This window comes from Chlorocebus sabaeus, chromosome 15, assembly GCF_047675955.1.
Source record: "Chlorocebus sabaeus isolate Y175 chromosome 15, mChlSab1.0.hap1, whole genome shotgun sequence".
In the NCBI taxonomy this organism is placed as follows: Eukaryota; Metazoa; Chordata; class Mammalia; order Primates; family Cercopithecidae; genus Chlorocebus; species Chlorocebus sabaeus.
The window spans coordinates 91,626,375-91,648,308 of record NC_132918.1 but is presented as its reverse complement, the minus strand read 5'-3'; the positions used below and the strand labels follow the sequence as shown (position 1 = coordinate 91,648,308).

The window sequence follows — 21,934 nt, the reverse complement described above, 5'->3', positions numbered from 1 at the left end:
GACGCTCCCGGGGCGGGACTTCCGGCGTCTGCGCCCCGCCCGCCCTCCCAGCCGGAGACGGCCCAGCCCCCGCGTCGCAGCGCCTGCTGGTGCAGCCTGGGTGGAGCCTGACTTTACCCGGAGATTTCTGCCAGGCCTCAGACACCCTGGGTTTCTTGGTTTCTGGGTAGAAAAAGGGAAACCGCAAAACAAATTCAACAGCCACACACGGCCGGGCGCGGTGGCTCACGCCTGTAATCCCGGCACTTTGGGAGGCCGAGGCGGGCGGATCACCTGAGGTCGGGAGTTTGAGACCAGCCTGGCCAACATGGCCAAACCCCGTCTCTACTAAAAATACAAAATCAGCCGGGTCTGGTGGTGCGCGCCTGTAGTCCAGATTGCTTGGGAGGCTGAGGCAGAAGAATCGCTTAAACCCGGGAGGCGGAGGTTGCACTGAGCCGAGATCGCGCCACTGCACTCCAGCCTGGGCGACAGCAAGACTGTATTAAAAAAAAAAAAAAAAAAAAAAAAAAAAAAAAGGCTGGGCTTGGTGGGTCACGCCTGTAATCCCAGCACTTTGGGAGGCCGAGGCAGGCGGATCACAAAGTCAGGAGATCGAGACCATCCTGGCTTACAGGGTGAATCACCGTCTCTACTTAAAAACAAAAAATATATATATCTATACACGTATATATATACACACACACACATAAAAAATAAAATAGCCGGGCGAGGCGGCGGCGCCTGTAGTCCCAGCTACTCGGGAGGCTGAGGCAGGAGAATGGCGGGGACCCGGGAGGCGGAGCTTGCAGTGAGCCGAGATCGCACCACTCACTCCAGCCTGGGCGACAGAGCGAGACTTCCTCTCAAAATACTTTTAAAAAATTTTTAAAAAGCCGAACAGTAATACTTACCTCAGTACCCTTGTGAGTACGTTTTTTGTTTCTATTGATTTGTAACGAAGCTGCTTAGGTCGCTTTCCAAAATTCTTTAAAAAGCATCTCCAAGAAATATTGTGGTCAGAGAATCCAGAAACCTGGGACAATGTAACACACGCTTACACTTCCTTCTGTACGGCCCAGACACTTATGCAGCCCAGAGTAGGTTGTTTTAGAATTGCCTTCCCTTCTGAAAGGGCCTGAGGCCCTTTGGCTTGGGCGACAAACGTCAAGGCTGGCTGAATCCCAGGGCTTAGATGTTATTCATGGGCATCATTTAGATAATATATAGTTTATTGTTTCAACAATCAAAATTCTACAAAGGAGATTAACAAGAATATAACTTCACATTTTATGCATGTTGAAGTAAGTAACCACGCTGGGCCGGCTTGAGGCTTCTATGGTTTGTTTTAGAGTTGGTGTGCTGGGCCCTGAGGTTTTTTCTCTTTTGTTTTAGAATTAGGCTTTCACATCGTTTGAACCCAGGAGGCGGAGGCTGCAGTGAGCCAAGATCACCCCGATGCACTCCAGCCTGGGGGACAGAATGAGACTCATCTCAAAAAAAAAAAAAAAAAAAAAAAAAGGTGAGACTCGTTTTGGAAAAAAAAACAAAACAAAAAGCCAGACACGGTGGCTCATGCCTGTACTCCCAGCACTTTGGGAGGCTGAGGCAGGTGGATCACTTGAGACCAGGAGTTCAAGACCAGCCTGGCCAACATAGTGAAATCCCCGTCCTTACTAAAAATACAAAAATTAGCTAGGCATTGTGGCAAGCGCCTGCAATTCCAGTTACTCAGGAGACTGAGACAGGAGAATCGCTAAACCTGGGAGGCAGAGGCTGCGGTGAGCCGCGATTGTGCCACTGCACTCCAGCCTGGGGGACAGAGCAAAATTCCACCTCAAAAAATACAAATAAATAAATAAATAAAAGAATTGGGGTCTCACTGTTTTGTCCAGGCTGGACTACAACCCCAGAGTTCCAGGGATTCTTTTGCCTCAGCCTCTGGAGTAGCTGGGTCTAGAGCTTGCAACGCCATATCCAGCTGCAGACCTGTGTTTTTTGAGGGAATATTCAATCAGTGTGAAGGAAGAGAAAAGAAAATCACTGTGCATGAAAACGGACTGTAAGTTGTTTTGAGACTGCTGAGAGCATTCAGGCTGGGTAGAGGAATTTTCCAGGTTGAGAAAAACAAGGAGACATGGGTCCTTGGTAGAAATCTTTGGGAGCTTTTATTTCAATGTGGGTTCAGAAGCCTGTTATTGTCTGTGATAGCTCACACCTGTAATCCTAGCACTTTGGAAGACCAAGGTGGGAAGATCACTGGAGCCCAGGAGTACAGGTCCAGCCTGGGCAACATAGTGAGACCTGTCTCTACAAAAAATAAAAAAAATCACTGGATGTGCTGGCTTACGCTTGTACTCTCAGCTACTCTGGTGGCTGAGGTGGGAGGATCACTTGAGCCCAGGAGGTCAAGGCTGCAGTGAGCGGTGATCATACCACTGCACTCCAGCCTGGGTGACAGAGCAAGACCCTGTCTCAAAAAAAAGAAAAAAAAAAGAAACCTGGGACTGTCATTCAGTTGTCTACAGTATCAGTCCCTTAGCTTGGAATTTCAGGCTCATTTTCTGTTCGTTTGTTTGTTTTTTTGAGACAGCTCTTCATTCTGTCGCCCAGGTTGGATTGCGGTGGTGTGATCTCAGCTCACTGCAACCTCCACCTCCTGAGTTCAAGCGATTCTCGTGCCTCAGCCTCCCAAGTAGCTGCAATTACAGGCACATGCCTTGTAATACCACGTGCGTTGTAATACCATGCCTGGCAAATTTTTGTATTCTTAGTAGGGATGGGGTTTCACTATGTTGGCCATGCTGGTCTCAAACTCCTGACCTCAGGTGATCCACCCACTTTGGCCTTCCAAAGTGTGGGATTACAGGAGTGAGCCACTGCACCGAGCCTTCAGGCTTCCTAATATGTCCACAAGGTGGTTTTCCCATGGAGTCTCCCATTATTCTTTTAAACATGCAACTGTGATTTATTCTCTGTCATCCGTACATTTTGCTTTCATGACATTGCTTTCTCGGTTCATCCTAATGGGTTACTTTGTGGCTGTGCCTACTTCAAACATCAATTTGGTGGCTCACACCTATAATCCCAGCACTTTGGGAGGCAAAGGCGGGCAGAACACGAGGTCAGGAGTTCCAGACCAGCCTGGCCAATATGGTGAAGCTCCATCTCTACTAAAAATACAAAAATTAGCTGGGCGTGGTGGCAGTTGCCTGTAATCCCAGCTACTCGGGAGGCTGAGGCAGGAGAATTGCTTGAACCCCGGAGGCAGAGGTTGCAGTGAGCCCAGATCACACCACTGCACTCCAGCCTGGGTTGACAGAGCACGACTCCATCTCAAAAAAAAAAAGAAATTCACTTCTTCCAGAGTGTACTTTTATGTGCAATTTAATGCACTTCCCACCACCAGTGATGCCCCTTTTCTAAATTCACCCAATCATATATTGCCCAGTGATACTGATTTTTATTGCAGTTTTACCATTGAACTCCTAGATTTTGATTTCTATCTTCAGGTGCTTATGTCTTGTGTAATGGATATATTTCACGTACTTCCTCAAATTTCCTTCGCCTTGTTTGTTTTCTGTACCCATAATCATGTGTTCGCTTGGGGCTCACTAGTTGCATTTCTGGAATCTCTGGCTTCTCCTGCCACTTCTGAACAATGCAGGAGCTGACTTCTCAGTGGCTGCTAGGACCTGGGTAATGCATGCTGGGAGTATGGGGGCGGGGGTCACTCCCCATGGAGTAACTTTTGCCAGCTGAAACCAATGGACTGAGTAAGCACAATACTTAAATTCCCTTTTCTCCTTCCTTCCGAGAATGCGAGGATGGATTCTCCAGTGTGTCTGGAGACAGGCAAGACTGAGTGAGTGTACCTGCTGAAAAAGCTGCTGTGTCTCTTCTGGCTCATTTTCAAGGCGGGGCCAGCAAGGTAACACATCACCATGTATTACTTCACATCCTCCTCTACCTAACTTCCTTCCAGCTTTATTCACTCTGGCTGTCCTGAATTTGTACCTCCCAAATAAAGCACTGGCACTTAATCTTTACCTCGAGGGCAGGATCCACATTTTTAATGTTTCTGTTATCCACAGCACCTAGTACATGGCATTTGGTATTCAATAAATATTATAAATAAATGATCAAGATGTAAGAATCCCCTTTCTGGTATAAATAACTATGGTACTTCATTAGAGAACAAATACACATTAAGATACAATTTATAGTATCTCATGATGTATATTTTAGGTATTTTGTGTTTTAATTTATGAAAATAGAGATGAGGTCTCACTCTTGTTACAGCTCTTTTACTCCTGAATTTGATGAGTTCTGCGTTCTTGTCCCATGACTGAGAAGAATGAGGCACACAGACACTGGAGAGTGAGTAAGGCAGAGTAGAATTTATTGAGTGACAGAAAAGCCTCTTGACAGTGAGAGGGTACTCGATGGTGGGTTGCTGGCCACGAGCCTGAGTCTATGGGTTTTTGTGGGCTAGAAATGGACAAGTGCATGCTGATTGTTCTGTGGCTATGCTTGGAAAAGCACCATTCAGAAATAGGTACGACAGTATAGAGGACCAATCGGGGAAGGGTAGGTATGTGTAAAATAGGTGAAGGATAAGGACTAATCAGAAGAGAGGGTGCCAGACGAGAATGGGAGCTCTCAGTCTGGTTCATGGATTTATCCGGAACTCATAGCTTGGTTTTCAGGCTTTAAACTGTCCTTGGCTTGAAGGTTGAGTTTTACCAGGGACCTATCCCTGTCTGCCTAGGAATTTACCTGCCTCCTATTGCTATCACTATGTTTCCCAAGCTGGTTTCAAACCCCTGAGCTCAAGTGATCCTCCTACCTTGACCTCCTAAGATGCTTGGATTAGAGGCATGAGCCACCATGTCCAGCCTTGTTTATTTTTTAAATAGGTAATATACATTCACATGGTTCAAAATTGAAAATGCCAAAATGGATTAACAGTGAAAAGACCTCCTCTTATCTTTGACCCCTAGCCTCTTAACTTTCTTTCCTGACAACTAATGTTGTCACTTTCTTGTGTATCTCTGCAGAAGTTTATGGATAGATAAACTAATATGCATTATATATATATTTGATTTTGTACCTTTTTTCCACTTAGCAATATATATTGGAAATAAACATTTGAAAAGAACAATGCATTTGGTGGTAACTTCATATCATTACACAAAGAGCTTCTTCATTCTTTTGTATGGCTACACAGAAAGTATCTATTGTATCCATTTGTCATAATTTATTTAACATCCCCTCACTCTTTGCTATAAAAATAAGACTGTAATACATTGTGCATACTTTTGGCCATTTCCAAGATGAGTCACTGGGTTATAGAGTAGCAGGTTAGTTTTTGATGGATGGTATCGACCCTTTGAGGGGCGACTTTTGCTCTTCAGGGGTTCTGACTGCTTTCGCCTTCTCAATTACCTGCACAGCCCTCAGCAAACTGTCCTGCAGAGCCTGGTTCTTTACCATGTTAGTAATCAGGAACGTGATGTCCCTGATGTACATCTGCCTCGCTTTAGCAGTATAGTGTTCTGCCTTGTTACCGTGTGCAATAAAGAAGGTACAAAGTGCTGTGATGTCTCCTTCTTGCAGCCCACACTCCTCCAGAATGGAATCCCATACAACTCTAATGCGCTCGTTCTTAACTTTTCGTCTGAGTACAGAGGCTAAGGTTGGAAGACCTCTCACCAGGTCTGGCAGCTTCTCAAGCACACGAGTATGCAAGCAGATAAGTACTTCAATGACGTAGCTGTATAAAATATTCAATTCCATTGAAGTGAACCTACAAAAAATATAGAGAACTTCTTAAGCAGTCAAAAATAATTTATACAGAAACAGAAAATGAATTCTTTTAGGATAACTCAATATGAACCCACTAGGAGAACCAGCTGTTGTAATTTAGAAAATATTTACTTTAGAATTTAAATTCAAAATCAAATACTTACCTTTTTGTTTGTTTGTTTTAAAGAGATGGGGTCTCACTTTGTTGCCCAGGCTGTTCTCGAACTCCTGAGCTCAAGTGATCCTGTTGCCTCGGCTTCCCAGAGTGCTGGGATTAAAGGCAGGAGCCATCATGCCCTGCCAATATTTACTTTAGAATTAATGCAGATAGACTGGGCACAGTGGCTCACTCCTATAATCCCAGCACTTTGGGAGGCCGAGGTGGGTGGATCACCTGAGGTCAGGAGTTTGAGACTAGCCTGACCAACATAGTGAAACCCTGTCTCTACTGAAAATACAAAACTTAGCTGAGTGTGGTGATGCATGCTTGTAATGGTAGCTAATCAGGAGGCTGAGGTAGGAGAATGGCTTGAACCCGGGAGGTGGAGGTTCCAGTGAGCTGAGATTGCCCCACTGCACTCCAACCTGGGTGACAGAGCAAGACTCCATCTCAAACAAAAAAAAAGACAGAAAAAGAAAAAGAAATTAATGCAAATAAGGCTTTGGCAAGCAAGAGACCCTGTGATGAGATATGTACCATAGTTCCTGGCATATAAAGAGATGCGCAAATTAATCTTTTTTAAAAAACATAACCTAAGAAAATGTAATTGCTTCACAATCCATTGTGGGAAAGATACTAAAAAATTCAGTTTTGGAATGACCACTGGAAGCTCTCAAAGCCACAGAATCCCACTGATTTCTCAACTGATACTCACTTGAGTGCCCGAACTGCTGTCCACATCTCATCTTGGGCTGCTTGGTTTGCCAGAGTCTTACTATGATGCTCGAATTTCTGCATCAGGTTTTCCTTGGTGAAGTCTAGTTCTCTGAACTGTGCTTCTAACGCTTGGAGTTTGTGGTCTACTCTATAGGATAACAGAATCAAGGGTTAGTTTAGGTTATAGGACAAAACTAAGGTTTTGCTTTAAGCTGAGGCTCTAGTACATTATTTACAACCCCTGCCAAATTTGGATAACTTTTTTTTTTTAACTTTTACTTTAAACTATGAAGGGAAAATGGGTAGCTATTTGAATTTGAAAGTTTCAACAAAAATGGTTCCATTTGCCGTTCCCTCTAGCCACCATCCTTGTCCTTTCATCCCATGTATTGCAAACCTTTGAACTATCTAATTACTTGAATTGCCTATCATGTCTTGTTTTTGTATTATACTTTATGCTTTATTTGTTTATGTATGTATTTATTTATTTTCTAATACAGAGTCTCACTCTGTCACCCAAACTGGAGTGCCATAGCACAGTCACTACCTCCCAGGCTCAAGTGATCTTCCCACCTCAGCCTCCCGAGCAGCTAGGACTATAGTTGTGTGCCACCATACCTGGCTAATTTTTAAAAATATTTCTTTTGTAGGGACCAGGAATTGCTATGTTTGGCTGGTCTTGAACACCTGGGCTCCAGTGATCCACCTGTCTTGGCCTCCCAAAGTACTGGGATTACAGGCATGAGCCACCATGCCCGGGCTATATCTTATGCGTTAAAGACTATTTTATGTAAGCATTACTTTGGTGTTCACAGCAACCAGAAAAAGTAAAGCAGTCATTTTTACTATTTTGCTATTAAAGAAATTGAGTCTCAAGAGGATTGAGACCTAATGTCATAAAGTTAGCTAGTGCTGAGACCAGTATATAATAAGGTGACTTTTTCTACCCTATTCTGGTTGTCCAACTCTTACCCTTTCTTCCAGAATCAGCTCAAATCCACTGCCTTGTTAAATTCCCCTTCTGCCTGGTGATCGCCTTGCCCGCCTACTTCTCGCTTACAAGCACTGCCTCTGTATTAGGGTTAGCGTTTCATGAACTAAACTGTAAGTTCTTGGAGGGAAGGAATCAGAGACTATTTCTTAGATACCTTTATGCCTGTCTCCCAATACCCAGCAAAGATCTTACACTGTAATACAAGTTTTCCTGTATGATTGACATCTTTGATGTGAATGAAATGCTGAGTTTTGTAACCCAAAATGAGGATTTGAGTAGCTCTGAACAGCCGTGACCATCAGAGGGTGCTGTGGCACCAGCATTATGTCTAATTAATCACAGAGACTGGAGGACACACCTCACTTGTCTGAGCCACCTAGATTGTCGTTATGAGGGAAGTGATAAGTCAACACACATGCTACTTCTCTGAGCTTCTGTGTCCCCAGTGACCCGAATACCTTTGTGACTGCCCAGCATTCTATGCTTGATCATCTTTTATTCTTGGTTCTGAATTTCTCTCAAGGCTAATTCTCCTTCAGGTACTACATCTCTCCTAAGCTTTAAACCTGTATTTTTTTTTCTTTTCTTTTCTTTTCTTTTTTTTTTTGAGATGGAGTCTCGCTCTGTCACCCAGGCTAGAGTGCAGTGGCACAATCTTGGCTCACTGCAACCTCTGTCTCCCAGATTCAAGCGATTCTCCTGCCTCAGTCTCCCAAGTAGCTGGGACTACAGGCGCCACCACACCTGGCTAATTTTTGTATTTTTAGTAGAGATGGGGTTTTGCCATGCTGGCCAGGCTGGTCTCAAACTCCTGACCTCAGGTGATCCACCCGCCTCAGCCTCCCAAAGTGCTGGAATTACAGGCGTGAGCCACCGCGCCCGGCCTAGACCTGTATTTTCAATATGTTTTGTGCATCTCCACAAAGATGGAGATGTCAAACTCAACTCTCCTAAGCTTAACCTACTAATACCTCCCCCATCTTCAGAAATTACTGTGAAGAAATGTCAACTGCTTTATACATAGATAAAACTCAGTATAAAATGTTCCCTTTGTAGGAATAAAAGCCTGTGTGACCTAATGTGCCTGCAATTTCTGTCTACAAGGCAAAGCCATGTGATTTGAGCCGGGTGCAGTGGCTCACTCCTGTAATCCCAGCACTTTGGGAGGTCAAGGCGGGAGGATCGCTTTAGTCCAGGAGTTTGAGACCAGCTTGGGCAACATAGTGAGACCTCATCTCTACAAAAAATAAAAAATTAGCCTAGTGTGGTGGTGTGTGCACTTGTGGTCCCAGCTACTGGGGAGGCTGAGGTATGAGAATTGCTTGAGCCCAGGAGGCCAAGGCTGCAGTGAGCTGTGATGATGCCACTGCACTCAGCTTGGGCAACACAGCGAGACCCTGTGTCAAAAAAAAAAAGTCATTTGGCATATACTATTTGTATTAACTTCTAGACCTTTAAGACTATATTGCTTATAGGTCTTCTGTAGTTTGAATCTTAGAGAGTAATTCTAGCTTGTCAATCAGTATAAAAATGTACAGTTGCAGTTCTCTGGAATCCTCTCACCAAAGGACAGTCCCAGGCCATTCCACAAAAATCTAAACCAACATGCAAGTCTGAGTGCAGGCTGTTTTGTTTTACTACAGTTCCCTAGTCCCGTTAATGACCTCACCATCCAACCAATTCCTTGAACTAGAAATCTCAGAATAATTCTCAACGTTTCTTCTTCCCCCAATTTATGTCTCTCTAACCCATTCCTGCCTCTCTATCTCCACTAAATGAGTTTCTCATCATCTTTCACTAGGACTCAAGATTACAGTAGCCTAACCGGACCCCTGTTTTCCATTTCTCATCCATCCTCCAGACACATTCTTCTAAAACACAATTCCGATTCTGTAACTCAGCTGATTACAAATGGTTGACGTTATCCTGGCTTGCCTAGTGATCTACTCAGAGGCAAATTGGATCTCTTCGGCAGGAAAGTCAAGGGCCTTCACCCTTTGCTCCTGTCTTCCGCCAGTCCCCTCACCCATCCTAGTCACCAATACATGAGACATCTCTTGTCATCTGCTTGAATACATCGTGTGGTTCCAGGCTTACATATGGCATATACCCACTGTTTCCTCAGCCTAGAATTCCTTCCCATATTTTTCTCCCTCATAAGCTCCTACTTGCACTTTAAGATCCAGCTTAAATGACCCTATATGAAGAGTTCCTTTTTCTAGTGTCAAAGGCAAATTGGTTGATCCTCCTTTCATATTTGCACAGATCTTTAGGAACATCACTGTTGAAAGGTCAGTCACATTAAATTGTAAATATTTTTCAAACTTTTCTCTTTCCTACAGGTTGTGAGCTCGTTGTGAGCTCCTTTTACCTTTTTTTGTAAATCTAGAATTTAGCACATTCAATGGCGTTACTGCACCTGGGAGCAGACTTTTCTTTATTGTTAATTTACATAGGTTTGGGCCTGGAAGACTTAAACCACTGTAATAGAGATGGAATTCTTTTTTTGGATGGAGTCTCGCTCTGTTGCCAGGCTGGAATGCAGTGGCACAATCTCAGCTCACTGCAACCTCTGCCTCCCGGGTTCAAGTGATTCTCCTGCCTCAGCCTCCCGAGTAGCTGGGATTACAGGCACCCACCACCATGCCCGCCTAATTTTTGTATTTTTAGTAGAGGCAGGGTTTCACCATGTTGGCCAGTATGGTCTTGATCTCTTGACCTTGTGATCTGCCTACCTCAGCCTCCCAGTGTGCTGGGATTATAGGCATGAGCTACCGCGCCAACCATAGAGACAGAATTCTAATGAGCATGTCTGTAGTTCTTTGTTTATTTCTATTCTTCATTCTTCTCTTACCCATCTTCCCAGAATAGCAGACCCATGCTTGCTCCCTCCCTATAGCCCTCAGCAACCTTTTCATTGCCTCCTTCAAGGATATCAGGGTTGTGGTTTCATTGTTCATCTTCTTAAGGCAAAAGGAAAGAAAACAAAAACAAAGCAAAACAAAAAAGCAATAAATGTTTGAATCCAGAATTTTCTGCTGTCTTCCTCTCAGCAACAGGCAGCAGTAGCATGAGCACTCAATCTACATTCTGCCTGAAAGGTCACTCAGTACAAGAAGCTTTTAATAGCTTGCATATCCAAATATAGTTTCAAAGAACTGATCCTGTGAACACAGGTGTCCTGGAATGCACTATCACATTTGCGTTTGAAAACTGAACCATAGTATATCAACACAGAGCAACAACCACGTATAATTATGACTCTGTATACATGACTGTAATGTATATACAGATACATTAATGTAACATACAAAATTAAGTTACATGGAAATGTTACTGTCATATTTTAACAGCTTCATTATTCAATTACAACCTAAATTAGGTTTAAAGAGTGCCCCAGATCTTTTATGATGATGGTATCAAAGCAAAAAACCTAACCATCATTAGAAACTACTAAATGCTTGTTATGGCTGGGCATGGCGGCTCACTCCTGTAATCTCAGCCCTTTGGGAAGCCAAGGTGGAAGGACTGCATGAGCCCAGGAGTTCAAGACCAGCCTGGGCCACAGAGCGAGACTGTGTCCACAAAAAATACAAAAATTAGCCAGGAGTGGTGGTGCACACCTGTAGTCCCAGCTACTCAAGAGGCTGAAGTGGGAGGACTGCTTGAGCCCAGGAGTTTGAAGCTGCAGTGAGCTATGATAATGCCACTGCACTCCAGCCCGGGCAAGAGAATATATATATATACATATATATATATAGAGAGAGAGAGAGAGAGACAGACAGACAGAGAGAGAGAGCTTCTAGTATTAGATTAGGAATTGAATATAAATACGGAAATAAAATAGGACTCCTGTTTTCATGAGATTTAAAATCTAATTGGGAAGATAGAATGTATCCTTAAACAGAACATGTATATGGGATGTGTGCTAAGTACATGGAGACCATAAAAATGATAGAAGATGGGAGACTAAGTCACTGAAATCATGGGTCGTTGGGGAAATGCTCACACTGAAGTTAGTACTTGCCTTGGCCTTAAAGGTCAAGGTCTTTGATTATCAGAGAAGAGCGTTAAGGGTGTTACAAACTGGAGATGTTGGTGAGCAAAATCACAGAGGTGGCAAGGTAAATAATGTGTTCAGGAAACAATGAGTAGGTATGTTTTGAGCAAAAGATTCATATAAGAAAAAGAAAATAACCACACCATTTAAACTGGTAAGAGCGATGTCACGTATTTGTTCTTTCATTGAATAATTTATTCACTTATTCAATATTTACTGAACATCACAGATATTAACCGAATGGATAAAACCTACGAATGGATGAGCAGCACTATTCCAGGCACTGGTAATATAGTGATAAGTAAGGCGAAATCCTTGTCCTCAAGGGGCATGCTCGCAGGGAGACAGCACATAAGGATTACAAGAGAGGGGATGCTTCTAGCTAGCCTGGTAAGTAGTTTGGACAGATGTGAGCCGTTGGTTCTAGAAGATTAATCCAGGACCGGGCGCAGTGGCTCACACCTGTAATCCCAACACTTTGGGAGGCCAAGGCAGGCAGATCACTTGAGGTCAGGAATTCGAGAACAGCCTGGCCAACATGGCAAAACCCCATCTCTACTAAAAATACAAAAATTAGCTGGGCATGGTGGCACACACCTGTAGTCCCAGCCACTTGGGAGTCTGAGATAGGAGAATCACTTGAACCCAGGAGGTAGAGGTTGCAGTGAGTGGAGACAGCGATTGTGCCACTGCACTCCAGCCTGGGTGACACGGCAAGACTCCATCTTAAAAAAGAAAAAAAAAGAAAAAAGAAAAAAAGAAAAGATGAGCCCGGGCGCGGTGGCTCACGCCTGTAATCCCAGCACTTTGGGAGGCTGAGGCGGGCGGATCACAAGGTCAGGAGATCGAGATCATGGTGAAACCCCGTCTCTACTAAAAATAGAAAAAATTAGCCGGGCGAGGTGGCGGGCGCCTGTAGTCCCAGCTGCTCGGGAGGCTGAGGCAGGAGAATGGCGGGAACCCAGGAGGCGGAGCTTGCAGTGAGCCGAGATTGTGCCACTGCACTCCAGCCTGGGCGACAGAGCGAGACTCCGTCTCAAAAAAAAAAAAAAAAAGAAAAAAAGAAAAAAAAAGAAAAAAGAAAAAAAGAAAAGATGAGCCCGGGCGCGGTGGCTCACGCCTGTAATCCCAGCACTTTGGGAGGCCAAGGTGGGCGCATCACGAGGTCAGGAGATCGAGACCATCCTGGCTAACACGGTGAAACCCCGTCTCTACTAAAAAATACAAAAAAACTAGCTGGGCGAGGTGGCGGCGCCTGTAGTCCCAGCTACTGGGAGGCTGAGGCAGGAGAATGGCGTGAACCCGGGAGGCGGAGCTTGCAGTGAGCCGAGATCGCGCCACCGCACTCCAGCCTAGGAGACAAAGTGAGACTCCTTCTCAAAAAAAAAAAAAAAGAAAAGATGATTCTAGCAGTGATATTGTAGTATAATAGGAAATATATTTGGTCTTTGTCCCCATTTCAGTCACAAAGCTCCTAAAACCCTGGGAATTTCCTGAGTGATAGGAGTGTCCTTTGTTATTCATAATGAGCCCCTTTTGATCACATGTGAGTTCATGCTAATGAGGTGATTTAGGGTGGTGCAACTGGATTAGCCTCCAGATGGGACTGGTCACTAGAAAGACCAAGTGATTATAGGTTGGAACTTTCAGAGCCACTCACCAACCTCTAGGAATTGGAATGAGTGAGCTGGAGATTAAGTTCCATAGAAACTCTTGGACAATGAGGTTTGATGAGCTCCTGTGGTGTCACAGAGAGGGTGTGGAAGCTCTACAGCACCCTCCCCCATACCTTCCTCTATGCATCTCTAACAGCACCCCCCATATCTTCACCTATACATATCTAACAGCACCCCCCCATCCCTTCCCCATGCATCTCTAAAACTGCCTGTTCATCTGTGTGGCATTCACATAGCCACACCTAGTCAAACCAATCCCCTGGGCTCTATGCAAATCAGACACCACCTCCTTGAGCCCTCCTGACATAACCAACTGTTTCTGCTAAAGGAGGTTATTCCATTTGGAGCCCTCCTCCCTCTGTTTAGGGGAGCTGTTCTCTTCCTTCTTGCCTATTAAACTTTCCACTCCTTAATCCACTCTATGTGTGTCTTTGTTGCTAATTTTTTTGGCATGTGACAAAGGACCCTGGGTGTTTCTCCAGGCAATGCAGCCGTATCACCACACTCAGCTAGTTTTTGTATTTTTAGTAGAGACGGGGTTTTGCCATGTTGATCAGGCTGGTCTTTAACTCCTGACCTCAAGTGATCCACCTGCCTCAGCCTCCCAAAGTGCTGGAGACAAAGGAGCCTGGCACAAGACAAAATACCCTGGGTGTTTCCCTAGATAATGGAGCCATATCATTTTTGGGGGCTCATCCGGAATCCCAAGGTACAACATTCAATGGAGCAGTGAGTAGAGGAGTGGACTCAAAATTTGTCCTTTCATTCTGAGGCTCTTGGTCTCCATTTAAAAATCAAATCAAATCAATAACAAGCATCCATCAGCCAGTTAAAGACACGTTTAGTGTGGCTGCCATTCTTAGAGACTTGGATATCAGGCTTACTGGAGAGAACATGGAGACTCCCGTGCAATACCCATGGGTCATTGGGCATGTTGGTCATGCTTCCAACCAGCTTCCTTTCATGAGGAAACCTAACCATCCCATGAGGCCAGGAAAAGTTCTGAAGCAATTGAGAATTTCTGGCCAGTGCACGCCCTTGTATTATTCAAATGCTTCTGGACTGGACTCAACCTCCAATAGCCTGCCCACATGTTGGTAAAGGATCCCCAGCTAGCCTGTTGGAAAATTTCCCTTCTTTTTCTGTCTGTGATCACTATGTCTCTTATTTTCTCTGTATGTCAAATGTGATGGAATTTTTGCAGCCCAGGGAAGTAATCCTGTTAGGGAAGATCAGGAAACGCTGTAGTAACCGTGGATGTAGCTCAGGATCTTGCCATCTTCTAGGAACAGAGGGCCTCCCCTTTCCCCCACAGTGAGGTCACTCACTATTGCTCCTCTCGCGAGCGCATGGTATTTCTAAGCCAACAGGGCCACCTCGTGGGAATAGAAATCCCCTCCATAGGATACATTGTTGGTCCACTGTAGCTTCCCAATTTTTCCATTTTGCAGCTTTCTTTATACTGCTTCTGTGAATGGGAAAATTCTATCCCAACAATTAGGAGTAAAATGTCCTCTGCAGCCAAATTTTAGTCCTGATACTGTCCCATCAGCAGGAAAATCACCATTAGGTCCTTTAGTCCCTTTAAGGCACCTATTCTGGCTCCAATTAAAACAGTACTTAATTAGTAAGGGGATTTTTAAGTCCAGAAGTTAACCCAAACCATTTTCTAAGGGTAAATGCTTTAGCACGGGCCATAATAGCAGCCAATCTAGCACATTCCCTCTGTTAAAGGAGCCTTGCCTTTTACATGTTTTTTTCCCCAAGATCCATTTTCCAGGGAGGCACACAGATCACACAAGTCTAGAAAATAAAAGGGGAACAACACACAGAGAACTAGGACAGAGCAGGTATGCATGACTAATCCCATATTCTAGTTTCTCTAGTTCCATGGCTTGGAGGGTCACGCCTCCAACCATGGGCGGCACATTTAACAAGGTGTTGGGACCCAGGAACCAAGGAGGGAAAACAGTCAGGGGGACGCTCCCACTGTCTTCCTTCTCCACACTGGGTCACACACTGAAAGGAAGGAGACTAAAAGGATGACTTTTTCTCACTTCTTTTTCTAGATAGGAAACAGACCATCTATAACCTGCACTCCTCTGGAGTGCATTCTAAAGAGCTAGGACTCCTTCAACCCTGAGACTTTGAAGAAAAAGCGCCTCATATTCTATTGCACAAAGGCATGGTCTTCTTACCATCCTGGGGACAGACAAACCAACTGGAGGGGGCCTTGCTTTTAATATTATCCAACAATTAGATCTTTTCTGTAGACAGAAGGGCAAATGGTCTGAGGTCCCCTATGTATAGGCTTTCCTTGCCCTGCAAGACAACCCAGATCTTTACAAGCTTTGTACAATGGACCCAGTTCTTTTAGCAGCCATGGCAGGCAAACCCATAGGGAATAATTCCCCAGAGCTAAAGCAGATTCTAGAGGAGCAATCTGAGACAGCTATTGAATGTCCCAACTCTTCTCCCTCATCCAGAACTCCAATCATGCCATCCGCTCCTCCAGCTCCACCATCTTCAGTATCACCCACTTTACCCACTTCACTCTTAGCTCTGCAGGAAATGCCTGATGGAAATGGTGCTATGAAGGTTCATGTTCCCTTCTCATTACAGGATCTTAAGCAAATAAAGGGAGAGAGGCTGATTTTCTGATGACCCCCATAGGTATATAGAAACTTTCCAAAATTTAAATCAGGTGTTTGACCTCACGTGTTGCTCCTAAGTCAGATTCTCACTGCAGCTGAAAAGCAGGCAGTTCTTCAGGCAGCAGAAAAATATGGAGATGTGTAGGTGAAGGATTACCTGTGTGCTGAGGCAAGAGACTGAAGGCACAAACTGTTTCAGTATAATAAAGAAAATAGTTAGAATAAGAAGACTTATAATACAAATTAGATATAGAGATGATCATGGACATTATCAATCATTAGTATAAACATTATTAATCATTAGCTTTTAATATTACTCTTCATTGTATTACTAATATAACCAAGGAATAACCGGCAGGTATAGGGTCAGGTGCTAAAAGGACATTGTGAGAAGTGACCTAGAAGGCAAGAGGTGAGCCTTCTGTCACATCTGCATAAGGGCCATTTGAGGGCTCCTTGGTCAAGCGGTAACACCAGTGCCTGGGAAGACAGCCGTTACTTAGCAGACTGTGAAAGGGAGTCTCCATTTCCTTGGAGAAGTCAGGGAACACTCTGCTCCACCAGCTTCTTGTGGGAGGCTGGATATTATCCAGGCCTGCCCGCCAGTCATCCGGAGGCCTTAACTCCTCCCTGTGGTGCTGTGCTTCAGTGGTCACACTCCTTGTCCACTTTCATGTTCCTCCCGTACTCCTGGTTCCCCTTTGAAGTTAGTAGTAGATAGCAGTAGAAGAAATAGTGAAAGACGTAAAACCTTTGATCTTTCTTATAGGTGCATAGAAGAAAATGCTGACGTATGCTGCCTTCCCTCTCTGCTTCAGCTACCTAAAAGGGAAGGGCCTCCTGTCCCATGATCACATGACTTGCTTGACCTTATCAATCACTTGGACAACTCACCCTCCTTACCCTGCCCCCTTGTCTTGTATACAGTAAATATCAGAGTGCTCAGCCATTTGGGGCCACCACTGGTCTCCACGTCTTGGTGGTAGTGGTCCCCCCGGCCCAGCTGTTTTCTCTTTATCTCTTTGTCTTGTGTCTTTATTTCTTACAATCTCTCATCTCCGCACACAGGGAGAATACTCACTAAGCTCCATAGGGTTGGACCCTACAGAGATGAGCAACATGTCTCCTACAGCAGACCAAAGAGATAAAAAGGAAATAGGGAAGGTGAAGAAAAAAATGGAAACTTCATTCCCACTAGGAAGAGAAGCACTTCCGGTAGACAACCCTCATGGGAACCACAATAGCTCAGTAGATGAATGGAAAAGAAAGCACTTTGACTGTGCATATTAGAGGCCTACAAAAAACCAGAGCCAAACTTCTTAATTACTCTAAACTATCCATGATAGACCAAAAACCAGATGAGAATCCCACAGCCTTTATGGAAAAGCTGAGAGAGACACTAACAAAACACACCTCTTTATCCCCTGATTTAGCTCAGGGACAGCTCATCCCGAAGGACAAGTTTATCACACAGGCATCTGCAGATATTTGAAGGAAACTACAGAAGCAATCTATAGGACCAAATAGCACCCAAGAAAACCTCCTGAGAATAGCCACTTTGGTCTTTGATAATAGGGATCAGGAGGAGACCCAAGAAAAAGAGAGGAAGCACAAGACAAGGACAGAGGCCCTAGTGGCAGCATTGCAAGCTTGCAAAGTGCAGGATCCCTAAGGTGCATCCACTACCTGTTATTGATGTGGCAAGTTGGGGCATTTTAAGAAGGAATGCCCAAACAACAAGAAGCCAGCTCAACCCTGTCGTCTGTGATGGAAACCACTGGAGATCGAACTGCTCCCAGAGATGGAGGTCACTGTGTTCAGAACCAGTCTCACTGATGGTCCAGTAAGACTGATGAGTCCCACGGCTCAACACCCGGCTCCAATAGCTCAAACTGCCATTACAGCACAGCAGCTCCAGGTGATTCTGGAAATTGAAGGAAGGAAGGTAGATCTCCTTCTGGATACTGGAGCCAGACTCTCTCTTTGCCTCTCTAATGTAGGCCTCCCCTCTTCCCATAGCACGACTGTAAGGAGCGTCTCAGGAAAGACTCTAATCCGACTTTTTTTTTTTTTTTTTGAGACGGAGTCTCGCTTTGTCGCCCAGGCTGGAGTGCAGTGGTGTGATCTCGGCTCACTGCAAGCTCTGCCTCCTGGGTTCACGCCATTCTCCTGCCTCAGCCTCCCAAGTAGCTGGGACTACAGGTGCCTGCCACCACGCCCGGCTAATTTTTTGTATTTTTAGTAGAGATGGGGTTTCACTGTGTTAGCCAGGACCTGTTGGGCATCTTTAGAAATAAAATTGCTGAGCCATAGGATGTACTTATAGTCAGGTTTATACATATTGCTAGTTTTGCAAGATTATTGTACTGTTTTCATTTCCATGTGCAGCATATGAGAGTTCCAGTTGCTCCCCAGTTTCAGCAACACTGGTATTGTCGGTGTTTAAAATAGCCATTCTGGTGACTGTGTTTTAATTTTCACTCTCTGGTTTCCAATGAAGTCAATCACATTTTCATATATTTATTGTTCTTTTGGATATCCCCTGGCCTGTTCCTATCTTCTGCTTATTTTTCTATTGGACTGCCTATTTTACTAATTTATTGATCAGTTGATTGAGTTATTGTTCTGAATTAGAGTCCTTTGTCAGTTATACTTACTGCACATATTTTCGTCCACTCTGTGGCTTTCTTTTCTTTTCTTTTTTTTTTTTTTTTTGAGATGGAGTTTCACTCTGCCCCAGGCTGGAGTGCAGTGGCGCAATCTTGGTTCACTGCAACCTCCGCCTCCCAGGTTCAAGCAATTCTTCTACCTCAGCCTCCTGAGTAGCTGGGACTATAGGCACACACCACCAAGCCCAGCTAATTTTTGTATTTCTAGTAGAGATGGGGTTTCACCATGTTGGCCAGGATGGTCTCGATCTCTTGACCTCGTGATTTGCCCACCTCGGCCTCCCAAAGTGCTGGGATTACAGGCGTGAGCCACTGTGTCCGGCCCACTCTGTGGTTTTCTTTTCATCATCTTAATGGTGTGTTTTCATGAACTAATATTCTTAATTTTAATGTAGTCCAATTTATCATGTTTTCATTTTGATGTCCTATATATGAAATTTTTCCTACCCCAACTTCATGAAAATATTTTTTCCTTCTAGAAGCTTCACTACTTTACCTATTACATTTATATCTGTAATATGCCTAAGATTTAGATTTTTGGATTAATGTGAAGAAAGGGTCAAGATTCTTTTCTTCTCCATATGGATATACAACTGACTTAATCCTATTTATTTATTTATTTATTTATTTATTTATTTGAGATGGAGTCTTGCTTTGTCACCCAGGCTGGAGTGCAGTGGCCGGATCTCAGCTCACTGCAAGCTCCGCCTCCCGGGTTCCCGCCATTCTCCTGCCTCAGCCTCCCGAGTAGCTGGGACTACAGGCGCCCGCCACCTCGCCCGGCTAGTTTTTTGTATTTTTAGTAGAGACGGGGTTTCAATGGGTTAGCCAGGATGGTCTCGATCTCCTGACCCCGTGATCCGCCCGTCTCGGCCTCCCAAAGTGCTGGGATTACAGGCGTGAGCCACCGCGCCCGGCCCAATCTCATTTATTATAAAGACTTTCCTCACTGCTCTGCAGTGGACTTTTGTCATTAATCAAGTTTCCATACATGTAAGCATCTATTTCTATCCTCTACTCTGTTCCATTGGTCTGCTTATTAATTCTTGTGCCCAAACCACACTCAATCTTAATTATTTTGGCTTCATTAAAAAGTCTTAATAATATACAGTGTGAGTCCTCCAGCTAAGCTCTTCAAGATTATCTGGGGTATTCTGAGCCATTTGCATTTTTATATAAAATTTTCAATAAGCTTGCTAATTTTTAGAACACTACAAGCTGGGATATTGAGTAGAATTACATTGACATCGTCATAATATTTAGCCTTCTAATTCATGAATATGATATATATCTCTATGTAGGGTCTCTTTAATTTTTCTTGGTCATGTTTTGTAATTTCCTCTGTAGAGTTTTTGCATATTTTCCATTAGATTTATTACTAGGTATTTGATGTTTCTTGATGCTGTCGTAAGTAGTATTTAATTTTTTCTTATTGCTGTTATAAAGAAATACCACCATTTTTTCTACATTTACCTTTTTATTCAGCAACCTTACTAAATGTATTTTTCACTTTAGTAGTTCATCTATAGATGCTTTTCTTTTCTTTCTTTATCTTTTTCTTTTTTCTTTTTTTTCTTTTTTGAGATGGAGTCTAGCTCTGTCACCCAGGCTGGAGTGCAGTGGCATGATCTCAGCTCACTGCAACCTCCACCTCCTGGATTCAAGCGATTCTCCTGCCTCAGCCTCCTGAGTAGCTGGTACTACAGGTGCATGCCACCACACCCAACTAATTTTTGTATTTTTAGTAGAGACGGGGTTTCACCATGTTGGACAGGCTGGTCTCAAACTCCTGACCTCAGGTGATTCACCCACCTTTTCCTCCCAAAGTGCTGGAATTACAGGCATGAGTCACCACATCCGCCCTGTAGATGCTTTTCATGTTTTGCAAACACGATCATGTTGTCTGCGAATGAGAGTTTTAGTTCTTCCTTTCCAATTCTTATGTCTTTCATTTCTTTTTCTTGTCTTGTAATGTCTACACTTTCAACAGAATGTTGAATAGAATTAATAATGGGAATTTCATCCTATTCTTGAACTCCTGACCTCAGGTAATCTGCCTGCCTCAGCCTCCCAAAGTGCTGGGATTACAGGCTTCATTCTATTCTCTTGTTACCAACATCATGAAAAAAGTTTAAGTGTTTTGCCATGTTTCTAAATTATTCATGTCTCAAAAAAGAAAATACAATGAAAATTTTAAATGTTTCATTGAAAAACAATGAAAATGTGACATATAAAACAATAAGGAAGTAGCTAAAACTGTACTTAGAAGAAATTTTAGTCTCAAATGCATACATGCAAAATAAAAGCTGAACATATCAGTGAGATAAGTGTTCATCTCATGGTGTTAGAAAAAGAGCAAATTAAACCTAAAGATATTAGAATGAAGGAAATAATAAAGATGAGAGCAGGAATTAATGAAATAGAAAGAAAGAAATAATAGAATTATCAAAGGCAAATATTGGTTCTTTGACCCCTGTGGACTATTGATGGGAATGTAAATTAGGATGGCCATTATGAAAAACAGTATGGAGGTTTCTGGAAAAATTAAAAACAGGACTGCCATATGATCCAGCAATGATATATACTAGGTGTATATCTGGAGGAAATGAACTCATTGTGTCAAAGGGACACCTGCACTCCCACACTCATTGCAGCATTATTCATAATAGCCAAGATAAGGAATCAACTGAAGGAGCCACCAGCAAATGAAGTTTTAAAATGTGGTATGCTAGGCATGGTGGCTCATGCCTATAATCCTAGCATTTTGGAAGGCTGAGGCAGGAGGATCACTTGTGTCCAGGAGTTTGAAACCAGGCTAGGCAACATAGTGAGACCTCATCTCTACAAAATTTAAAAAAATTAATTTGAAAAACAATATGCCGAAAAAATGTGCTACATGCTCATCATGGATGACATTAAAAAATAAGTAAATAAGCAATGTGGTATATCTACACAATGGAATGCTATTCAGCCTTTAAAAAGAAGGAAATTCTGGGCCGGGCGCAGTGGCTCACGCCTGTAATCCCAGCACTTTGGGAGGCTGAGGCGGGTGGATCACCTGAGGTCAGGAGTTCGAGACCAGCCTGACCAACATGGAGAAACCCCGTCTCTACTAAAAATACAAAATTAGCTGGGCCTGGTGGCACATGCCTATAATCCCAGCTACTAGGGAGGCTGAAGCAGGAGAATTGCTTGAACCTGGGAGGCGGAGGTTGTG

General features: G+C 43.7%; 1 protein-coding gene across 2 annotated transcripts; it reads right to left on the bottom strand.

Annotated features, from left to right (window-relative positions):
- Positions 1-4,360: 4,360 nt before the first annotated feature.
- SMCO1 (single-pass membrane protein with coiled-coil domains 1) lies at positions 4,361-10,754 on the bottom strand. Of its 2 annotated transcripts, none has more exons than XM_038003124.2 (3): positions 10,513-10,754; positions 6,663-6,812; positions 4,361-5,788 (listed from the first exon to the last, which is right to left on the bottom strand). In XM_038003124.2, exons 1-3 carry the CDS (start codon positions 10,536-10,538, stop codon positions 5,344-5,346), a joined length of 621 nt encoding a protein of 206 aa, XP_037859052.1. In that variant the 5' UTR covers positions 10,539-10,754; the 3' UTR covers positions 4,361-5,343. The 2 variants fall into 2 exon arrangements, with proteins under 2 accessions (XP_037859052.1, XP_008007848.1); XM_008009657.3 differs by having other exon boundaries at positions 10,569-10,754.
- Positions 10,755-21,934: the final 11,180 nt, after the last annotated feature.